Source organism: Stigmatopora argus, chromosome 12 (assembly GCF_051989625.1).
Source record: "Stigmatopora argus isolate UIUO_Sarg chromosome 12, RoL_Sarg_1.0, whole genome shotgun sequence".
In the NCBI taxonomy this organism is placed as follows: Eukaryota; Metazoa; Chordata; class Actinopteri; order Syngnathiformes; family Syngnathidae; genus Stigmatopora; species Stigmatopora argus.
This window is the reverse complement of record NC_135398.1, coordinates 5,920,136-5,939,864: the sequence shown is the minus strand read 5'-3', so window position 1 is coordinate 5,939,864 and position 19,729 is coordinate 5,920,136. Positions and strand designations below refer to the sequence as shown.

General features: G+C 41.1%; 5 protein-coding genes across 10 annotated transcripts in view; 2 read left to right on the top strand and 3 right to left on the bottom strand.

Annotated features, from left to right (window-relative positions):
• The window catches only part of mbnl1 (muscleblind-like splicing regulator 1), a 46,572-nt gene extending 45,755 nt beyond the window's left edge, over positions 1-817 (bottom strand). Inside the window, exons 1-2 of one of the 3 annotated variants that reach the window (XR_013304241.1) lie at positions 739-817; positions 47-123 (exon numbers count right to left, since the gene is read on the bottom strand). The gene's annotated coding sequence lies outside the window, so the exon portion shown is untranslated. Of the gene's footprint in view, positions 1-46; positions 137-738 lie in introns of those variants that run through there. The other 2 variants (XR_013304243.1, XR_013304242.1) reach the window with 2 other exon arrangements.
• Positions 818-1,078: 261 nt separating this feature from the next.
• LOC144085784 (cullin-3-B-like) lies at positions 1,079-7,651 on the top strand. Its single transcript, XM_077615422.1, has 16 exons — positions 1,079-1,293; positions 2,309-2,506; positions 2,577-2,690; positions 3,186-3,346; positions 3,886-4,000; positions 4,080-4,308; positions 4,377-4,522; positions 5,537-5,713; positions 5,807-5,977; positions 6,047-6,154; positions 6,221-6,345; positions 6,420-6,516; positions 6,597-6,731; positions 6,817-7,003; positions 7,133-7,278; positions 7,352-7,651. The coding sequence occupies exons 1-16, from the start codon at positions 1,114-1,116 to the stop codon at positions 7,481-7,483; spliced, it is 2,421 nt and encodes an 806-aa protein (XP_077471548.1). The 5' UTR covers positions 1,079-1,113; the 3' UTR covers positions 7,484-7,651.
• A 96-nt stretch (positions 7,652-7,747) lies between these two features.
• LOC144085878 (dehydrogenase/reductase SDR family member 12-like) lies at positions 7,748-10,203 on the bottom strand. The gene is made up of 10 exons (XM_077615545.1): positions 10,133-10,203; positions 9,427-9,560; positions 9,277-9,359; positions 8,898-8,993; positions 8,737-8,818; positions 8,593-8,654; positions 8,384-8,488; positions 8,224-8,314; positions 8,020-8,157; positions 7,748-7,962 (listed from the first exon to the last, which is right to left on the bottom strand). Exons 1-10 carry the CDS (start codon positions 10,186-10,188, stop codon positions 7,844-7,846), a joined length of 966 nt encoding a protein of 321 aa, XP_077471671.1. The 5' UTR covers positions 10,189-10,203; the 3' UTR covers positions 7,748-7,843.
• A 293-nt stretch (positions 10,204-10,496) lies between these two features.
• On the top strand, positions 10,497-14,821 carry LOC144085975 (AP-1 complex subunit sigma-3-like). 4 transcript variants are annotated; one of them, XR_013304312.1, is made up of 7 exons: positions 10,497-10,646; positions 11,506-11,684; positions 11,855-11,963; positions 12,704-12,841; positions 13,938-14,060; positions 14,163-14,221; positions 14,396-14,821. XR_013304312.1 is itself a non-coding variant. In XM_077615683.1 (6 exons), exons 1-5 carry the CDS (start codon positions 10,644-10,646, stop codon positions 14,205-14,207), a joined length of 474 nt encoding a protein of 157 aa, XP_077471809.1. In that variant the 5' UTR covers positions 10,497-10,643; the 3' UTR covers positions 14,208-14,221; positions 14,396-14,821. The 4 variants fall into 4 exon arrangements, 2 of the variants coding, with proteins under 2 accessions (XP_077471809.1, XP_077471810.1); XR_013304313.1 differs by having other exon boundaries at positions 13,938-14,082; XM_077615683.1 differs by lacking the exon at positions 13,938-14,060.
• A 65-nt stretch (positions 14,822-14,886) lies between these two features.
• Positions 14,887-18,266, bottom strand: scg2b (secretogranin II b). Its single transcript, XM_077615682.1, has 2 exons — positions 18,124-18,266; positions 14,887-17,357 (listed from the first exon to the last, which is right to left on the bottom strand). The coding sequence occupies exon 2, from the start codon at positions 17,336-17,338 to the stop codon at positions 15,581-15,583; it is 1,758 nt and encodes a 585-aa protein (XP_077471808.1). The 5' UTR covers positions 17,339-17,357; positions 18,124-18,266; the 3' UTR covers positions 14,887-15,580.
• Positions 18,267-19,729: the final 1,463 nt, after the last annotated feature.

The window sequence follows — 19,729 nt, the reverse complement described above, 5'->3', positions numbered from 1 at the left end:
TCCCCACGACTCTTGTGAGGATAATGCCAAGGATGGGCTTCAATACCTTTGATTTGCATCCACTATCGCTCATGGATCTGGATTGTATTACCACAATGAAAGCGATGCCACCTGCTGGTCATTCTGCAAAGCCGTTATGACATTAGTACATATTCACTCAAAAACACAGAATTTTTTTAATTTTTTGTCATTCTTTCAAAATGTCAGTTAGTTTGACTCTTTCCAACGTGAAATACTCCCCCAGTTATGAAATCTAAATTCAGTATATGACTTTACAATGTAATTCATCATGTGAAAAGTCCAGTTTAATCAGACAAATTAGGAAGGGGAAGCAAATTGATGTTGAAAAAGCACCAGAAATTGTTTTATTTTATAGTAATCAAGCATATAATGACTTTTTTTTTTTTTTAAATCAAACCAGTATGCATTAGTACACCTTACCTCAGTTAACAACTACAAATGTTGATCAACCCAGCTGTTGCTATTAAGTCTGAACTACGAATGGAATCTTTAAAAACAATTAAAAATATTATAATTATGATCATTTTTAGCACAACTACCTAGTGAAGGAATAGTAATGACATCAACATTAGTTACTTTTACTTTGTGAAGTACTACCTACTTTGTGACCGCAAAAAAACAGATCAAATTCATATTAGCTTGCACTATTATTAGGTTATTTTGAGGTAAATCTTGGTTACCTTCATGTTTTATATGGATCTACTTGAAAATCCTTACCTTCAATTTGTCGAAACTATCATTATTTTGTATATCATGCCAAACAAATCATTTGCTCAATCGTGCTGGAGTTCTCACTGATTGCAAGCAAAATCTCGCGAGACTTTAGCTCCAACACGTCATTTAATCGTCCCTTTTTTATTTTATTTTTTTCAATAACGAAGGGTTAAAGTTTAGAATTTTAATAGATTATTTTTTCAACGACTTTTATTTATTTATCTACATTGATTTTATCTAGATACATGTGCTCCTCAAGGAAGTTAATCCGTATTGCCAAGCGCCAGGCATCACTTTTAATTATTGCCCACCTCCCCATAAAAAGAGAGCAACATCTACGTAATCATTTTTTCGAAAACCCATGTTTATGACGAATTAATGTCGTTTGTTACAAAGGCATCATGTCCGGCCAGCGGACGTCCTTATACAAAGCAAGCAGCCCAACGCATCTCATCCATTCTCTTATTTTTTGGGGAGCGTCACCTGCCCATGAGAATCATGGCCAGCCTCAAGAGCGAAACCAAGAAGGAAGCCAAAATGAGGATACGCGCTTTCCCCGTAAGTAGGCCTTTGCGACGGCTCCGAGACTCGTATTGAAGGGGGAAGATTATAAAATAAAAGTGCAAGCAGGCTCCCCACTGGCATGTGAAAAAGAATACAATCCCAACCCTGTGACAGGCGAAAGCTGCCACAAAAAAAAGGACCAACACCACTAGTGAGTTTTCACTTGGTTTAAGAAATGACTTGACTAAGTGAGATAAACATCGAATATAAAGATTAGACGACCATAGAAATAAGAATAATCCGATTCAGGGTGTCGAAATTAGAGGGGATGGGCTCCAGCACCCCCTGCGAACCTTGTGAGGATAACGTGGTTCAGAGCAAGAATGAATGAAAACACTAAAATGAAAGAGCAGTGTGATGCAATCACAAGAGGAATACACAATAATTAAGAATATACGCCTTTACAAGTTGTATGTTAAAAACGTTGTATATATGTTGTTGGTCATAAGAATAAACATACTTTATCGTAGGTATTTTTTTCCAGTTGCAATTGTTTCAACTGGTCTGAAAATACATTTTAGACATCATTTTTAGGGGCTACATTTTTGCCAGCGAAGAGACTGATGTCAGAAAACCTGTTTTCATATTTTGTTTGTGTCATTAGTGTGCTATAAAATTCCATAGTTCAGTAGTAGTGTTGAAAATGAAGGCATGTGAAATCATTAGGAAATCTACTTTGTGTAAAAGCTGGAAAAAATGTTTATTTGTGTGAATTGCAACAGGTTGCGAACCTATAATTATAATAATCATTTATAATGAGGTTAAAGTGGTTCAGAAAATGAGATGAGACATTTATACTTGACAAGCCATGAACTGCAAAGTCATTTCATTCATTGTAGTTTGACAGCAATTATTTAGATCCTAACTATAAAAAAAGGTCCTGGTGGTCTTTAAGGTCACTGAGGTTCGCAGGTTTTCAACAATGCTCTCCATGAAGGGGGAAAACGATGAGCCAGGACATTTTCATACCCTACTTGTGTAACATCAATGGGTTTTACCTCCATTATAGATGACGATGGATGAGAAATATGTGGAGAACATCTGGGGAGCTCTAAAGAATGCCATCCAGGAGATCCAGAGGAAGAACAACAGTGGCCTGAGCTTCGAAGAACTGTACAGGAACGCCTACACGATGGTGCTCCACAAACATGGGGAGAAGCTCTATGCAGGCCTGAGGGACGTTGTAACGGAGCATCTTATCAACAAAGTAAAGAAATATAACCTGGTGAATATGCGTACGTATATCATTGCCGATGATTAAAATATCCCTTTTACAGGTGCGGCAAGATGTCCTCAAATGTCTGAACAACAAATTTCTGCAAATTCTAAATCAAGAGTGGAATGATCATCAAACTGCCACCATAATGATAAGAGACATCCTCATGTACATGGTATGGAGACTATTATATAGGATAATGCAATGTTTTGCCTTATGGGAGTCCATTTTGGAGCACCAGATGACTTATTAGCACCCCCTAGCAGTGGTTGGCGTTTTTATAATGCTTTTATCTTATTAGTATGGTTGCAATTTTGCTAAAATATTTATCATTTTCATATCTAAAGCTTGGTCAACATTGAAGTGGGTTGGAGATTCTTAATTTATTTATTTCCTATATTTTGTTGATGTATTTAGAGATGTGTCTAATGACCAAAATTAATATCACACACTTCAAACCATTGGATATGCGGTACTTTAACTGGAGGTTTTTGAAAACCAAAATGACAGATTTTCCTTATGTACGTCTAAGTTGGTGCATTTCTTTTTCAATGACTAATAACTCAAATCTGTCAGATTAGTCGTGGTTTGGTGAACGTACACTCAATGCTGTCTTAGCCTGTACGCATATTATATACTTGATCTTGTTTGCCCCTCTCTGCGATTCCAGGACCGAGTTTATGTTCAGCAAAACAACGTGCAGAATGTATACAACCTCAGCGTCATCGTATTCAGAGACCAGGTGGTCCACTACAGCTGCATTCGAGAACACCTATGGCAGACGCTGCTGGACATGATTAAACGAGAGAGGAGGGGAGAAGTTGTAGACAGGTAGGGAGAAGGTCTCGATATACCAAACTGACATCTTGCTAAGCGACCTGGGCGGAGAACGGATTTCCTTCATTTTTTTTCTTATACCTTTCATTTTGGATGGACATTAACTACCAGAATGGAAGGCAGTTAAAAGGACTTTTAGAGGGAATACTTGTCAAACTCTGACAGGACATGTCATTGGATGACTATTGGCTTTATTGTTGCCAAACTCTGGAGTTGTAGTTTAAAATGAATCATTTACACAATTTCAAATATTGACAAAACATTTACTTGGGCATTTAGTGTCACACTTGATGGTTGGGCAGGAGCTTTGGAGGCCCAGCTATTCACGTATAAGTTGTTACCTCATTGGCTACCATTGACGGTGATAGATGCTGTCAGTGATAGTCTACTAGAAGCCCTCCTAGTTCAAATGAATTGGTAGTCTAACCATAATAGCCAATGGGTGGGTTAAAATGTAGTTTTTTTTTTCATAATGAATGTATGTCATTTTAGGTTTATAGAATCATTATTTTTTGGAAACACTTTATTTGCAGAGGATCTATCAGAAACACCTGTCAGATGTTGATGGTTCTTGGCCTGGACAGCAGAATTATATATGAGGAAGACTTTGAACGTCCATTCTTAGAAATGTCAGCTGAATTCTACCAGGTGAGTCACATCCAGGTGCCTGTGTCCTTTAGACGGTATCGCCAGTTCATAAACTGACATCCAATACTTGCCCGTTTAGATGGAAAGCCAAAGGTTTCTCGCAGAGAACAGCACCAGCATCTACATTAAAAAGGTGGAAGCCAGAATCAACGAGGAGATCGAACGCGTCAAACATTGCTTGGACAAGTCGACGGAGGAGTCCATTGTCAAGGTGGTGGAAAGAGAGCTCATAACAAAACACATGAAAACCATAGTGGAGATGGAGAACTCTGGCATGGTCCACATGCTCCAAAATGGCATAACGGAAGGTAGTCACGTCTAAAATGTTTCTTATGCACCTTGTTATACTTATATCTCCTTTTTTTTCTGTCCACAGACCTAGTGTGCATGTACAAGCTGTTCAGTCGTGTCCCAAATGGCCTAAAAACAATGTGTGATTGTATGAGCTTATTCTTGAGAGAGCAGGGCAGGGCTCTAGTGTCAGAGGAAGGCGAGGGCAAAAACCCAGTCGACTTTATCCAGGTATATTTCCTGGAAAAGCAAACACTGAATTCAATCCTATTGAGGACAAGTTACCAGTTTTTACATTTGATATCATTTGCCATCGTCATGATACCAAATACCTGAACTCGACCATATCATTACATCTAAAAATGGTTTGATTTACATCATACAATTCAAAAACATTAGCTTTTCTTGAAGCAGTCTTCTGATTTACTGAATTCAAATACTCTGGATTGTTATCTGTTAAAAAAGGAAAGAAAGGACAGGTTCTTATAAGATTGTGTTCCCTTAAAAAAGGAACGAAAGACAGGTTCTTATAAATGGATGCTTGTGTTATCTGTATCACCCTATCCTCCGGGGGTAAGGCCCCCGCATGAGATTTGGGTCTGATAAATGTACACAGACAAGAGCTGGTTGGCGTTGTGCCAAAATTATCTGTGGGAGATGCCATCTCCTGAGTGCAGTGCATTTTTTATTTTGCAGTACATTTGACTTTTTACCCTTCAGTACCTGAACCCGACTAATTTGGCCTCTACTCCCCCGTGCCTGGAAAGTACAGGTTATACTAGTGTTTACATATGCAAGGATATTTACTACACTACAACTACAGACATAGTATCCCCAAATGTTCCCCTTAAATCTGAGTAAAACACCTGGTCTTGAGTGATATATTTATTTAATATTCTTCAGTGTATTCTGGGCATTGTGTGGTTTTACATTGCAGTGTTTTTTTATTGTATAGCCTATATATCTTATTGTTTTATCTTGTGTTTCCTGAGCTGCCAGATGTCTTGTTACTGTTTCTTATTGTGCTTTTTCTGACAGAATTTATTTATTTTTTGGTGGCATTTTGCTAGTCCTGTAAATTCTTTGTAGCCATTTAAAAACATGTTTATAATCCAATCGAATCAAAACCCACCACTGTGGTGACAGCATTGAGTTGTTTAATGGACCAAATCAAAAATGTTAAGAAGATTGAACTCAGCTGGTAATAAAAAGACTGAAGTATGTCATGTTTTTGCCTCTTTACAGGGCCTGTTGGAACTGAAGATGGTGTTTGACCATTTCCTGCACGAGTCTTTCAACAATGATAAACTATTCAAACAAACCATAGCTGGAGACTTTGAGTATTTTCTCAATCTCAACCCCCGCTCACCAGAGTACCTATCGCTCTTCATCGATGATAAGCTCAAGAAAGGAGTTCGAGGGGTATGCTAAGCATCACCAAATGTCCTTCATCCTCCAAAAAATACATTAAAAAAGGTTACATTATATTTTTTTCTCCTTGATATTCCTATTAAGTTAACAGAACAAGAGGTAGAGTTGATTCTGGACAAAACCATGGTGTTGTTCAGGTTCTTGCAAGAGAAGGATGTGTTTGAAAGGTACTACAAGCAGCACCTGGGACGGCGACTACTGAGCAACAAGAGCGTCTCGGACGATTTAGAGAAGAGCATGATCTCCAAGCTCAAAGTAAGAAAAGGTCGGTTTTCCTAACATCACTTGTCTGGACTTTCAGCTCATTTTCTCTACTCTTTTTAGACTGAATGTGGCTGCCAGTTCACCTCAAAACTAGAAGGGATGTTTCGGGACATGACCATCTCCAACAGCACCATGGACGAGTTCAGGCGGCACGTACACGTCACGTCGGTAAGGGAGAGCCCCAAATGTAGTGAATGTGTTGAGTGTAAATTTTCAGAACCCCTTTTTTCTCAGGCATCTCTATGTGGTGTGGACCTGACTGTCCGAGTCCTCACTACTGGTTACTGGCCCACGCAGTCGGCGACTCCAAGATGCACCATCCCTCTAGCCCCCCAACATGCTTTTGAGGTCTTCCGGAGGTAATATTAGTTCAACAGACATGTCACTAGATTCTAGTGAGTAGTTTTGAGTCTGAAATGCTTGTCTTTGGTAGGTTTTACCTTGCCAAACACAGTGGTAGACAGCTCACGCTGCAGCATCACATGGGCGGCGCAGACCTAATTGCAACTTTCTATGGCTGTTTGAAAAAAGTGAGTGACAAGCACATCTCATCCTCTTGTTGGAGTACTTTTTTCCTCGGGAAGTAGTTAAAAATTCCTTTACGGTCCAGGATGATGGATCCGAATCGGGTGTGGGAGGTCCCCAGGCGAGCGGCTCAAACACTCGCAAGACTATTCTGCAGGTGTCCACCTTCCAGATGACCATCCTCATGCTTTTTAACCACAGAGAATGTTGTTCGTTTGAGGTCTGTCACAGAGAAAGCTTTATTTCCCTTATGTTTGATCATGATTCTCTGCCATGTTAATTTACAAATATTTTTTTCCTGAAAGGAGATCCATAATGAGACAGATATACCGAGATGGGAATTAGTGCGAGCGTTGCAGTCGTTGGCCTGCGGTAAGCCAACGCAAAGAGTTCTCACCAAAGAGCCCAAATCCAAGGAGATCGAAAACGGACATTTGTTCACAGTCAATGACCAGTTCACTGCCAAAGTTCACCGAGTCAAAATACAGACAGGTTTGTGTGCACGGCAAGACACATTAGCGGCAACTGCACAATTTGGTTTTGAGGTCGGCTCTGTTACAGACATCTTGTCGCTCATTCTTTGGGACTCAATTGTCAAATTCTATCCTTTGCGCTTTATAGTTGCTGCTAAACAAGGCGAGTCCGATCCAGAGAGGAAAGAGACCCAGCAGAAAGTGGATGACGACCGGAAGGTTATGATTGAGGCAGCCATCGTGCGCATCATGAAATCCAGGAAGAAGATACAGCACAATGTCTTAGTGGCTGAGGTGAATATTTCCTCTGCTTGTGTTGTCAGTTCAAATGACCAATCTTTGACATGCTGCACTATGGTGTGTTCAGGTAACTCAGCAGCTACAGGCACGCTTCCTCCCCAGCCCAGTGGTCATCAAAAAGCGCATAGAAGGACTTATAGAGAGGGAATACTTGGCAAGAACTCCTGAGGACCGTAACATGTACACCTACATTGCATAGACTTGGGTTCTTTTTGGCAAGCTACACAGAAAATCCACATCCAACCACTTTTGGTCAGACTGACCAATCCTGTTTGAAGAGTGTGAATCTGCACCTTTTTTGTTAATGCTGTATAGAAATTTTATTTTGAAATTGTTACAAAAAAAATAAATCAAATGCTCATCAAAAGATACGCCAAAACTAATTATTACAGTACAGCAGAGCTGACTGTAATGATATGTGTTTATATGTTTCTGTATTTTAAATGACACCAAAAAACATCTAAATCAGCACTAATTGATTTAATTGGTTCCAATAGTCAACATTTATATACTGCTTGGGATATGCTAGGCCCCAGTGGAGCCTTCACTGATCACTGGATCAGTTTTTTGACTGCACAGCTTTGGCCAACATTTCCAGCTGTGAGATGAAAGTCAGTATCTCCACTGTAGAACTGTGAGTCCAAGCCAAAGGCAGGTGGGTTGGGATGGCCTTTCGATCTGCAATACAGACAGTGTCAACACGGGAAATGACATCTTGTGAAGCGCCTCGTTCACCTTGAAAAAATTGCCCACTACTGGTTCTCCCAGCAGATCCGGATAAAGCCAACCAGATCACTGTGTCGGCACCTTGCTCTGCAGTGCGCAGCCTCTCTCCCATCATTCTATGGAACTGAGGCATTGATGTGGACACAGCTGCAAAAAAAGCTAATTGTTTTATTGTTCTTGTTAGCCATTAAGTTATATTGTATTGTAAACTACCTGGTGTATCCACCCAGCCTGGGTGCATCACAGAGAAATGTATGTCAGGGTATTCTTTGGCCCATTGTTCTGTCAGCACCACCTGCTGTCTCTATAAGAAGTACAACTCATTTAAGCTTCAAATCCTATTCTTGATCTCTCCCGGATATCCCCATTCTACCTTGTTCTGGGCATAAACCATGAGGCCATCAAAGTATCCTTTCTCTGACTGTAAATCATCAATCTGGAGCTTCTGGACTAGCATCCCCCCTGACGACACCGTGATCTAACAGAGGCATAGTGTGCTTAGAGCCTTAGAGACAACAGGCAATTAACAATGTGTACAAAAGTGGCACTGTGCAGTCCACTTGATCGTGTGCTGGTTCATACCACCCTCGGATTCCGGCTCTTTTGCAGAAGTGGTATGAGGCTCTCAGTGAGAAGGTACATCCCTGCGGAGATGGACAATGTGAAGATTTACAGAGATGATCTCATGCAATAAATACTGTGTGTACAGAACGTGAGGTCTTATACCCATTGTATTTACAGCAAAATTCTTTTCCAGGCATTCCGCATTCACCTCTCTTTTGTGTATCATGCATCCCGCATTGTGGATCTGTCCAATACATTTACAATAAGTGCTGGTTTGATGGAAATATATGAATGAATATACTTTGTTATTGGACTGTTCATACCAAGACATGTAAAGTTGGATACTGCTTCTGGAAGGCCTCGGCAAACTCCCACACTTTGCGTGACTCCGACAGGTCCACAACATGGACGTACACCTCCTGAAATAAGTTTCATGCGTTCTGCGGGAATTTTCTGCACTACAGTGGTAAGGGCAGCAAGGAAAATTTGCTAAATGATTCTTTGGAAAACAAACTCATGAGTCAAATTTGAAAAATCTTAGATTGTTTTCAAGTAATTTCATTTTTGCCTTTAAAATAAGTATGTTTCTTGCTGGTTGATTAAGCACACCGATGTGATTATTGTATTGCAGCATTTTTTTAAAAGAAAGATTGATTATTTCACTTATCATAACATCCACTAAATGATGTTGCAACAACTTACAGGATTCCCAGATTCATTCACGATTTCCACCTTGGTCTCTTCTGCACTATCTTTGTTTCTGCAGACCACGTGTACTCTTCCACCTGAAAGCATAATCCTGTTGTCACTTTATAGTGCTATTGGAAATGCATTTGTTTAAAAGGTGCAGACCTTTCTTGGCAATTGCCATTGCTGTGGCTTTCCCTATACCACTATTGGCTCCAGTGATCATAAAAGATCTTCCCACAACCGAAACATCCAGGTCCTCGGGCTCAAAGTCTTGAGAAGCAGTTTCATACCCCTTCCTATTAAGACAGAAGAAAGTTAGGATCAGAATTATGTACTTCTAGATTCACAGTTTACTTGCACCTATAGGTCAATGTTGTTTAAACTTAGGACTAGTTTCCCAAAAACTGCCAGTGACAAGCAGGATCTTTTACTATGGATAAAGGTCAAGTTAACCAGTGTGGAGAATCATGGTCATTTATGCTAAGGAATAAATAGTATCTGTATAACAAAACTGACTCACATTTCACACTGAGAAAGTAAATCTCACAGTAAATTGAGACTGTATTGTAATTATTTCTCTGCAAATATCTACCTTTTGTGACAAATTGTATTTTTTGTATGTAACATGTGCCTAGTTCAAATACATTTTGGGAAAGATTTAAAAGTTGCAATCAACTGTCAATGGGGCAATTGTGATAGGACATAAAGGGTTGTTTGTGTGGCACCTTACGGTAATCAGGGCTTTCATAATTTTTTTTTCATAAGCAAGTCTAGGCTTCAATAAATACATACAAATATAGATAGTTAAGAGATCGGTGACAATAATCACACAAGTATCGGAAAAGAAAAAGTCAAATAGTCGACTCACCTTGTGTATGAGTGTATTCCGTTTAAAAACCAGATGGCATTTCGGTAGAGAGACATGATGGCAAGTAGTAACTTTGCAGATTCCTTCAAACACTGCGTTCTTTTGGACAACCACTGTGACAGATGAGTGTCACATGGAGGGGTTGATGAATAAGCATGTGAGCGCCACCTATCGACATTAAAAATATGTATACATAGTCTGATGTTTTTATTGTTTATCGCTGGATCATTGATTCATCTATTTGGTAGGTAGCTGACTTGATGGTTTTGGTGTTTATTTATATTTGCACTTTATAATTGCACTTGCTGAGTCCTTATTTCGTAGGCCCCGCCCCCGTGAACAACAAGGGTGGGTGGAGCTTAGCAACTTGCTCTCGCCCACTGAGGCCATCGACAGTGGACGAATGGACGCCTAAAGTGAGGTTATGTGTTACAAAAGGATATGGTGACCCTCGTATGAGGGTTTAAAGTTTGAGATTTTCATCAGATTCTCTGATTAACTGAACGACAAAATGGTAAGTACGCGTGAATAATCGGCATACAGATCTGGTAGACAAGTAGCCTCACCTGTTTACACCTGTTGTCGCTGACAGCTTGTAAGCGACAGAAATATACGTATACATACACACAACAAATACTTCATATTGTTTCATAAAGATCGTGTTTTTTTTCTTATTTTGCCACCTTGGTTTATAGTTTCGGTGAACTTTAGTTGTTTAAAAAGACTCATTGTAATTTTAAAAGTACTCCAAGGTTTAAAAAAAAAACAGGTTAGGTCACTTCGTTTTTTTTCTCCTTCATTTGCCTTTCAATTGAGAGGAAACATTTGTTTTGCGACTGTTTTCTTTTTTAGAAAAATCTGGTTATTCAGTCATTCATGATTAAGAAAGCAAATTAATTATAGTTACATAAGTAAAATAAATATCTTTTCATTACTACTCAGTCTAACAGTTAGGTCTTCAAACACAATAGTACAAATGAACAAGTCTCACACAAACACTCAATATACTGTAAACTATAGTATCAAAAGAAATAAAGTTGGATTTTGCTCAAATATATTCTAAATAGTTACTGGCTTCTACAATCATACGGTCCACGGTAAAATATTTGTGTGTGTATATGCACAAAAAGCATTTTAAAACCAAAAGTCCAAAACTTTTTAATCATTCATCTTGTGCCTGTGGAGGTCTTTCAATCATTACAATGTTTTCTTTGGGCTGTCTGGTTATTCTGTAATGTAATGAGCCATGGCACCAACACAGTGCACGATGCTCTAGTTAATGATGTCCTCTGATAAATAAAATGTGTCACTATTTGTATGGGTCTGACTCCTTTCCCTTTCTCTTTCCTTGTTTTGTGTTTCCATGTCATCAGATGCGCTTCCTGCTTCTCTTCAGTCGCCAGGGCAAATTACGCTTGCAGAAATGGTACACACCCATATCTGAACGAGAGAAAAAGAAGATCATTAGGGACATGACCACAGCCGTGTTGGCACGGCAACCGCGTACCTGTAACTTCCTGCACTGGAAAGACCTGAAGATTATTTACAAAAGGTGGGTGGGGGCTTGCCTTCTTTCTTTACAACTACTCACACAGCAAGTGCACTTGTTTCTTTTCTGTTTTTTAAATGCTCACCCTTTGTATAAATGCAGTATTATATGTAGAACATTATAAGATGGTTGATCTCTTACTAACCTAAATTTGTCCAATTGTTCCATTTTAGATATGCAAGCTTGTATTTCTGCTTGGCTGTTGAGAGTCAGGAGAATGAACTGCTTGCTTTGGAAATTATCCATCGCTACGTGGAGCTACTGGACAGATACTTTGGAAATGTACAGTATTTTCGTTTTCACTGTCAGTTCTTACGGAAGCAACAGTAGTCCTACGCACAATTAACAGAGTTGACTTCATTAAAACACCATATACATAAAGAATATAAAGCACGAGAGGGTCTTTTCCATGACGTAAACAATGAAAATATACATGTAATTAACTGACATTCCAAATTTTGTACCTGTCTATTGATGAAACAATATTGTAATGAATTAAGTTTTCATTATTCATTATTTTCTGCCCGTTACATATCGCCACGAGGAGGAGCCAAAACCGTGTCTACATTTGAACTGATTTTAAAGTAGTGCTTTGGCATAATACATTTGTACATTTAACCAAAAGCTTTATACAGTATGTTAGGGAGGAGCGATAAGTATTTGTTAGTGGATGTCAGGAGAGTTTCTTATGTTGTACTGCATTACAGTAATTTGAGTTTAGTATTAATCAAATGCAAATAGACCCTTCATTTTTTTGAAAGATCGAGTCTTATTTTATTCATGGCATAATTCTATAATCAGGTTTCAGTGATTATAATTCTTATTGTTAAAGACAAACACATTGACTTAAATAATAACAGTCACAGAAAATCACCTTTTGATGTCCAAAGTTAGTAAGACACTAGAAGAAGAATTTTGCTGATAATGTAGTTTTCATATTTTATTAACTAGAAAGCAATTGGAGGGCTTAATTTCTATATTATCTTGGATTAGTTCTTATAATCCTTTACCTCTCCTTCCAGGTGTGCGAGCTCGACATAATCTTTAACTTTGAGAAGGCTTATTTTATCTTGGACGAGTTCCTGATGGGAGGGGAAATCCAGGAAACCTCCAAACAGATTGTGAATCGCTCCATTGAAGCCTCAGACATGTTACAGGAGGTGAGATGCTCTGGTGCACCATACAACATTATACATGACACAGCCAAGTGGCTCGCAACGGTGGCATGAGTGTCCAACATCTGTTTTGCGACGCGCCATCTACTATAACTCAAACCGTAAAGGCAGTCCAATGAAACAGGCTTTTAATTAGCCTGGTTTAATTTGCCTCGTCACAAATGTACCGGGTGCCCAAAATCCTTCCATCTGTTCCTGAAATCAAATTAATTAGAGAAAAATATCATAAAGAAAAATTAACTTTAAAACAGTTCTGCCTGCTTGTACCACCTTTTTAAATGCACGAGACATTTATATTGACGGCATGAATACGATTGATCCCCAGTGCCTCGTGTCCTTAGCGTCAACAGTTACAGCTACAATTTTAAATGGCAGCATTTAATTCAGCTTTTCGTAAAAGCGCTCTTGAATGGAACGTTTTGCCGTCCATGTAAAGATTGCCGCAAATGCACACGAGGTGAAGGCAACGACAGACACAAACCGTGACCGGACGTTTCGTCGAAAGATGTTTGGTCGACCGGACGTTTGGTCGGCGGGTTCGCTTGCTGTCAAATTATGACAGAGTTTACTGTTGATATTTTGATATTAGATATTTAGATATTAAACTCACTCTCTCTCTCTCTCATGATTATAATTTTGAGAGCTGGTTTCAACAGTAACAACCCGGCGACCAAATGTCCGTTCTACCAAACGTCCGGTCGACCAAACGTCCGGTCGACCAAACGTCCGAGTACCAACACAAACAGTTGCAGCTTTTAAGAATAACATGTTTGCATGTAGTATGGACCAGTTTCAATCAAGCTAGGCAACAGTCACTTTTCAACAGAGTTGCGCATTGAACCGAAGCATGCGAGCGAGCCTGTTGTTTCAGTGTAGTTGTGTGAATGCGGGCATCTCTACTAGACAGTGTGACGGTCCAGTTTGATTAACAGTGGTGCTGCTAATGCTCCCCCGGTGTTACCTGTTCTTAATAGGCTTCTGGATGTCTGCTGTTTTGTGTAGAATTCATTTGTGCTACCTGTTTTCTTCCATTCTTGTGTGAGTATTTATTGCTTTCTCTCTCATTATCTCCCCCCGCCAGTGTTATTTGCGAGCGAGAGCCGGATTTTGCGTGGAAGGGGGTCGGCTGCGTAGGTTTAGCGACACTTCACGGTCTCTCTAGGCCTGCGGTCTTTCTCGGTCTGTGGTCAAGTCGTTTCTTTGGGTGTGTTCTTTTCTGCTTCTGAGTAAGGCTTGACTAACATTTGAATTTGAAATTGATGCCGTAGCCGTAGCCTCTCATTGATTGTGACTGTTATCGCTTCAGGATGGCAGCAATGATTGGTATGATGTGGAGCTGTTTGGACCTTGAATATGGACAGACAGGTTAGATGTTCTGCTTGTGTTAGTGACTGTGTGCCGGCCTTCTCAGCACCTTGATTTCAGATGACGTGTAAACGTGTGACTCGAAATATTCATCTTATCACAGCATTGAACATTAAGACGCTTTAGAAAGCTGATTTACCTTCTGTTGTGTCCTTTTCTACTCTTGTTTTCTAGACAATGGAGGAATATATGAGCAAACCTGCATTTTGACACTGGAAAAGGGACAAAGTAAGCTCGGGGGCTAAAAATACAAATGCAACGACGACACTGAAACTGGCTTCATTTACAAGTAAATATTATATTTCTTGATCTTGCACTTGTTTGAAAGTGACAGGTCTAACAGGTTTTCTGAACACTATTAATATTAGTATTTCATCTTGTGGTACTTTATGATTAAACTATTTTAAAAAGTCTTAGTCAAAGAGGAAAAGGTTCATTCCTGATTGAACTGTTCTTATATTTTTTAAGCTGTCTAATTTCAGATTGATTGTACCACCTTTAGCCTGATAATTGTTTTAGGTGTTGTTGCAAAAAATATCCTTTTTATTTTGAAACAAGAACTTTTCTAGCTTCTAATTAAATGTGCATTTTCAAAAATCAGGATGATGGTTTGTCTGTTTATTTTATTATTAATAATCAACACAATGGAGCAAAAAGAAAAATAATACCGCTGATGCTTTATTCATCTGTGCTTCATCACACATTATTGAGCATGTACAAAATGGTTTAAAAATGAGCATACATAGAGAGCACAACCACTGGTAGGCCAACAATGCAAAGCTTTGCAGTATGAAAGCGATTGGAAGGCAGGCTGATATTTAGACTGGTAAATAATTACCCAGAATCATTGTTACAACAACTTCACAAACCCTGAATATATGCAGAGCCAAGGCAGCACTCATTCCTGTTAGCTGTAATTGGAAAATAACCAAGATTATATTCTCAAATTTGAGTAAAGTATACTGGGATCTTTTGAGACTGGCTTCATTTACAGCTATATTCACAAATACATATAACCAATGTCAATTCCTTGCAAATGTAATGTCAAGTCATCTGTTTTTACAAACACAATCAAGGAAAATTCACATAAATTCCCACATAATGCTTAATAATATTTGATATTTGTACTCCTTTAGAATTTTGGACTAATGGAAGGTGCAAACCCTGTTTGTTGGTCTCATCTCATTTGACATCACTATATTTCTATAATGACCTTGCAGCAAATAGGGACTATATATTTTCTGTATATCTTTTTTTTTTATTATTAGGGCGATATCAACAATGATTTATACAATAAAGTTTGTAAACGAGATCACATCCACCATACAGAGAGAGTTGAAATACTATAGTCATAGCGTTTTACATTCCAGCCACAGCTTTTTCACGGAACCCCTCTCCACCTTCTCCCCCCGATATGATGCCCGGTGCCGGGGCAGAGGTCTTGGCCGTCATCCCCTCCTCCTCTTCCTCCTCCTCCTCGCTTTGCACCTCTGTGGGCTTCTCCTCCTCGGCCTCCCTCTTGGCCATGGGTCTGTTCCCAGAGTCCACCTGGCTCAAGTAGTCCTTCACGGCTCTCTCGTACAGCTCGTAGGGGAAGCGGCCCTTGGTCTGCGCCTGGGTATCCCGCTTGGCGATGCCATTGGGCGGGTACTCTGTGAGAATTTTAGCCGCCAAATAGGTGGTCACCTCGTCCTCCACGTCGCCGTCGTCGCTATCGTCGTCATCCGCCTGGCGTCGCAGCGGCATCTTGTTGAGCTCGGACAAGAACAGATTCTCCCTACGTCCTGCCGGAGGTGGGATTTTGACAGATTCGGCTTTGGGCTCAGGGTTGGACATCACCGGGATGCGATCCGAGGACGCTTTGGCAGGTCTGGGCATCACGGGATACTCGTTGCTAATGGTCTCCACGCCAATGATGTCCAAAAAATCCTCTCGGTCCATGTCCTCTGGAGCGGGCGCGGTCTTGCTCTTAAGGGGAAGTCTGCGGCTGTAGTAGCGGACTTTGGGGGTTTGTCCTGTCGTGTAGCGAGACGAGGAAGGCGGAGGGTTGCGGTGGAGCTTCCGGAGTTCCTCCGTAAGCAGCATGTCGATGAGGTCCTGTGGGGGGACATGGAGCTTCAACGAGAGCTCGAGGAGCTCCTTCACGGTACGAGGATCAAGGATGGAGGGGCGGATGAGTCTCTTTCGCTGCTCCCCGGTCTGGTCCCTGTTCTGCGTCTGATCGCTCATCTCCAGTACTTTGAGGAGATAGTAGTCGACCAGCTTGGTGTCATCGTCGGCGTCCTCCTGGTCCTGACCCGCGCGACGCTGCACTTCTTCACCATCTTCGTCCTCCTCGTCCCCGAGAGCCCTCTCTGCTTCTTCGTGGCTCCCGTTCACCATCTCCTCGGTCTCTTCTCGTTCCTCCACGGGGACCCACTCCTCTCTGGGGTCTTGCTCCTCATCGGCATCCTCAGCCTCTTCCCCAAAGACGTCTCTCTTCTGTCCTATAGACATGGGCATTCTCTCGAGTTCCTCAAAGATGGATCGAAGGTTGGCAAGACTCTGGGGGGTGTACTTCTGGTCTAGATCCTCTGTAGTCCGCTTGGAGGCATCTGCGTTTTCCTCATCTTCGAACATCAAGGGATACTTCTTGTGGGCTCTGGGATAGTTGCTGTAATCTGCCGGTGAGCCTTGCTCGGTTTCTGTGTCTTTGGTACGGTGTCTGTATGGGCGGCGGTCATTCCGGGGTGCCGTGGCTGGGCTGAACTTGGCCTGATCTTGGATGGATTTGAGCAGGGATCGCATCAGTTGCTCCGCGGTGATGTCGTGACGTTCCGCCGGAGCCTCGTCCTGCTGTTGCTGCTGGGACGCGAGCTGAAGTAACACCCTAAACTTGTCCACTTCGTCGTAGTTGGCCGCCGGAGGTCCTGGGCGACCTCCGTTACGCTGCTTCAGGTTCTCGATATACTCCAGAGCTTTGAGCAGGTCGGAACCCATCGGCTGCCCTTCGCCACCGTCGCCTCGGAGACGGTAGTGGTGGGGGAGAGACGCGGCTTGCACGGCGGATCCGTGGAGGAGGACGGCGAGCAGGACCACGGCTGCCCCCGTGGGCGACTTGCGGTGGAAATGCAGCATAATATAGGCAATTGATCACCTGTAAAAAAGAAAAAAAATATTATACATTATCCACAGGACAGTTAATGCTCTTCTGATGCTTTGCTGATGAGCCTATTGGTTTTTTTAATTGCAAAATTATTGTTAACCCTTTCATCACACATCTGTTACTATGTACAATATGCAAATGTTGTTTTGCCATCGTCTATGGTAAGTTTATGAAAAAAAATCGACTTTTCTATTTTATTTGTTTTGTGGGTGGGGGCTGCAAAATCCTATTGCGAAACTTGTTTCAGTTCTACCATTAATTAATCTCTATTTAGTCCTTTTCCACGCAATTTACATGATGAATTAAATATAAACACGGCTTTCCCGTTATTTTAGGTGGGCGTTCACCTATGAATGTATGGAACGGCTTTGATTTTATTCAATTCTCTATCATACCGATAGAAAAATAATCATATCTACCCATCTTATCTACCCTCCCTCCCGTGATCCGCTTTTATTTATTCATTAAATCCGCCAAATCCTACAGTGAGTAAAATTAAACCATCATACTAATCTATCTAAAAACTGATCGGTAGACCTGTGTACTGCCTTTTTATGCATTTGGAATGCACGAAATCGGTTTGTTTCTGTCATCCATCCATCGATCTCATCTGTATGACTCATCTTGGACGAGCCTCAACAAAAAGAAAAATAACACAAAACAGGACGACAAAACGTAATACCCGGTAGGATGATAGTGTATCTTTTTTTCGTATTAAAATGCATGTGGAAATATAATGGGTAAAATGCATTCCTACCTTCGGAAAACAACGCTCAGGCAACAACGGAGGTGTTGGGCATGTCCTCTTGCAGCTTTGTGTGAGTGTGTGTTGTGATGTGTGTGCAGTGATCGGACAGTCCTTCTGCATATAAGAGGAGACACCTGACCACTGCGTCATCCCCCCACGCACGCACGCACACAAGAAAAAGAACGCCCCCTAAAAAGGGGGGGCTGAGGGGCACCATATAAATGATTCACGTTTTTATGGACTGGCATACAGAGAAGCTGGTTGTATTAAAAATAGCACTCGACGCCGTCTGTTGCACGGTGAGAGCAAGAAATCGTTAAAAACTGAATAGGTGGAGAATACATGGAACTAAATGGGTGGCTGCTCTTGGGTTTTGGTGCAAGCAATGGAAAAAAGCTCCATATTAATCACTTTCTGTTTGAAAAATGAGCTGAAAATTCATTTTTCATCATGGACGGGAAATTCAAGACCAATGGATTGCATTAAAATGCATTTTGAAATGCTTTTATATCATATTTCTTTCAACGAGATGGTCACATCAAATCACTTTCAGGCGGAAAATGAGATAACCACCATCCAATCTGTGAGCATGTCCCACTTGACACACTTTAATTCTCTTCACATTGGTCATCCATCGTAATGCAAAGTTAGGTTCTATTCCGAATGGCGTTTGAGGAGTTAAACCTTTCCTAGCCATGAGTCACAGGCGCTGTCGCAGTTCAGCAGCCCCCCCTCCTTCCTCTTCTTCCTTAATATCAGCCAACCTGACGGTGATGAACAGCCTCCAGTTGATCGTGGGCCAAAGCTGCGACATTCCTACCGCTGACAAGATGAAGGCCACGGTGGGTGTCTCTCCCAGATGAGGGGCCACACATGTGGCCAGTGACAAGATTTATGATGACACCCAACAGGCTCCCAGAGTGTTTCTTCTCCCTACATGTGTATTAATCAAAGGCAACCTTGTCCCTATCAAGAAACATCCATTCCCCCATTCTGAAAGTGCTTCGGAGTTTACAGTTGGGGGTTGCTGGTCACCAGCTTATAGCAAGGCACTGTATAAAATAAAAATAATTCCCAAAGACATTCAGTAGCACTCAGTGGCGGTCCGTGCATTTTCTCGTAGCGCCTTCAACGGGTAAAATCCACTGCCCTGATGGCCCGCCACTGGTAGCACTTACACTAGTAGTAAGACATTTTATCCATCAGCATCTTGACTTGAATCTTTCTGGTATGAAGAAGGACAGATGTAATTAAAGGTTGGCTAGTCTGTGTTTGTAAAAAAACGTGCTTTCCAGTACCACTGCACAGCATTAGATCCGTGACGTCACATTGTCCTTTCCGCAGATGAGCGAGCAAACAAATCATTCTCTGCTAGGGTTCTCTTGTGTTGCCATTAGTTGATTGCTAGATTATGCGTACACGTGTGTAAAAACGAAAGGAAGTGGTCTTTAAATGCTCAGAAACCCTTCATACTAACCTGCATGTATAGTATGGATGCATTGCAGATCCTAATTGACAATACTGAAGCCCCCTTCCATTGCCTGTGGTGATGCATTTTCATAATGGGACATTGTTCTTGTTGTTTTATATTAGTACTGCATGAGAAATGAGACTG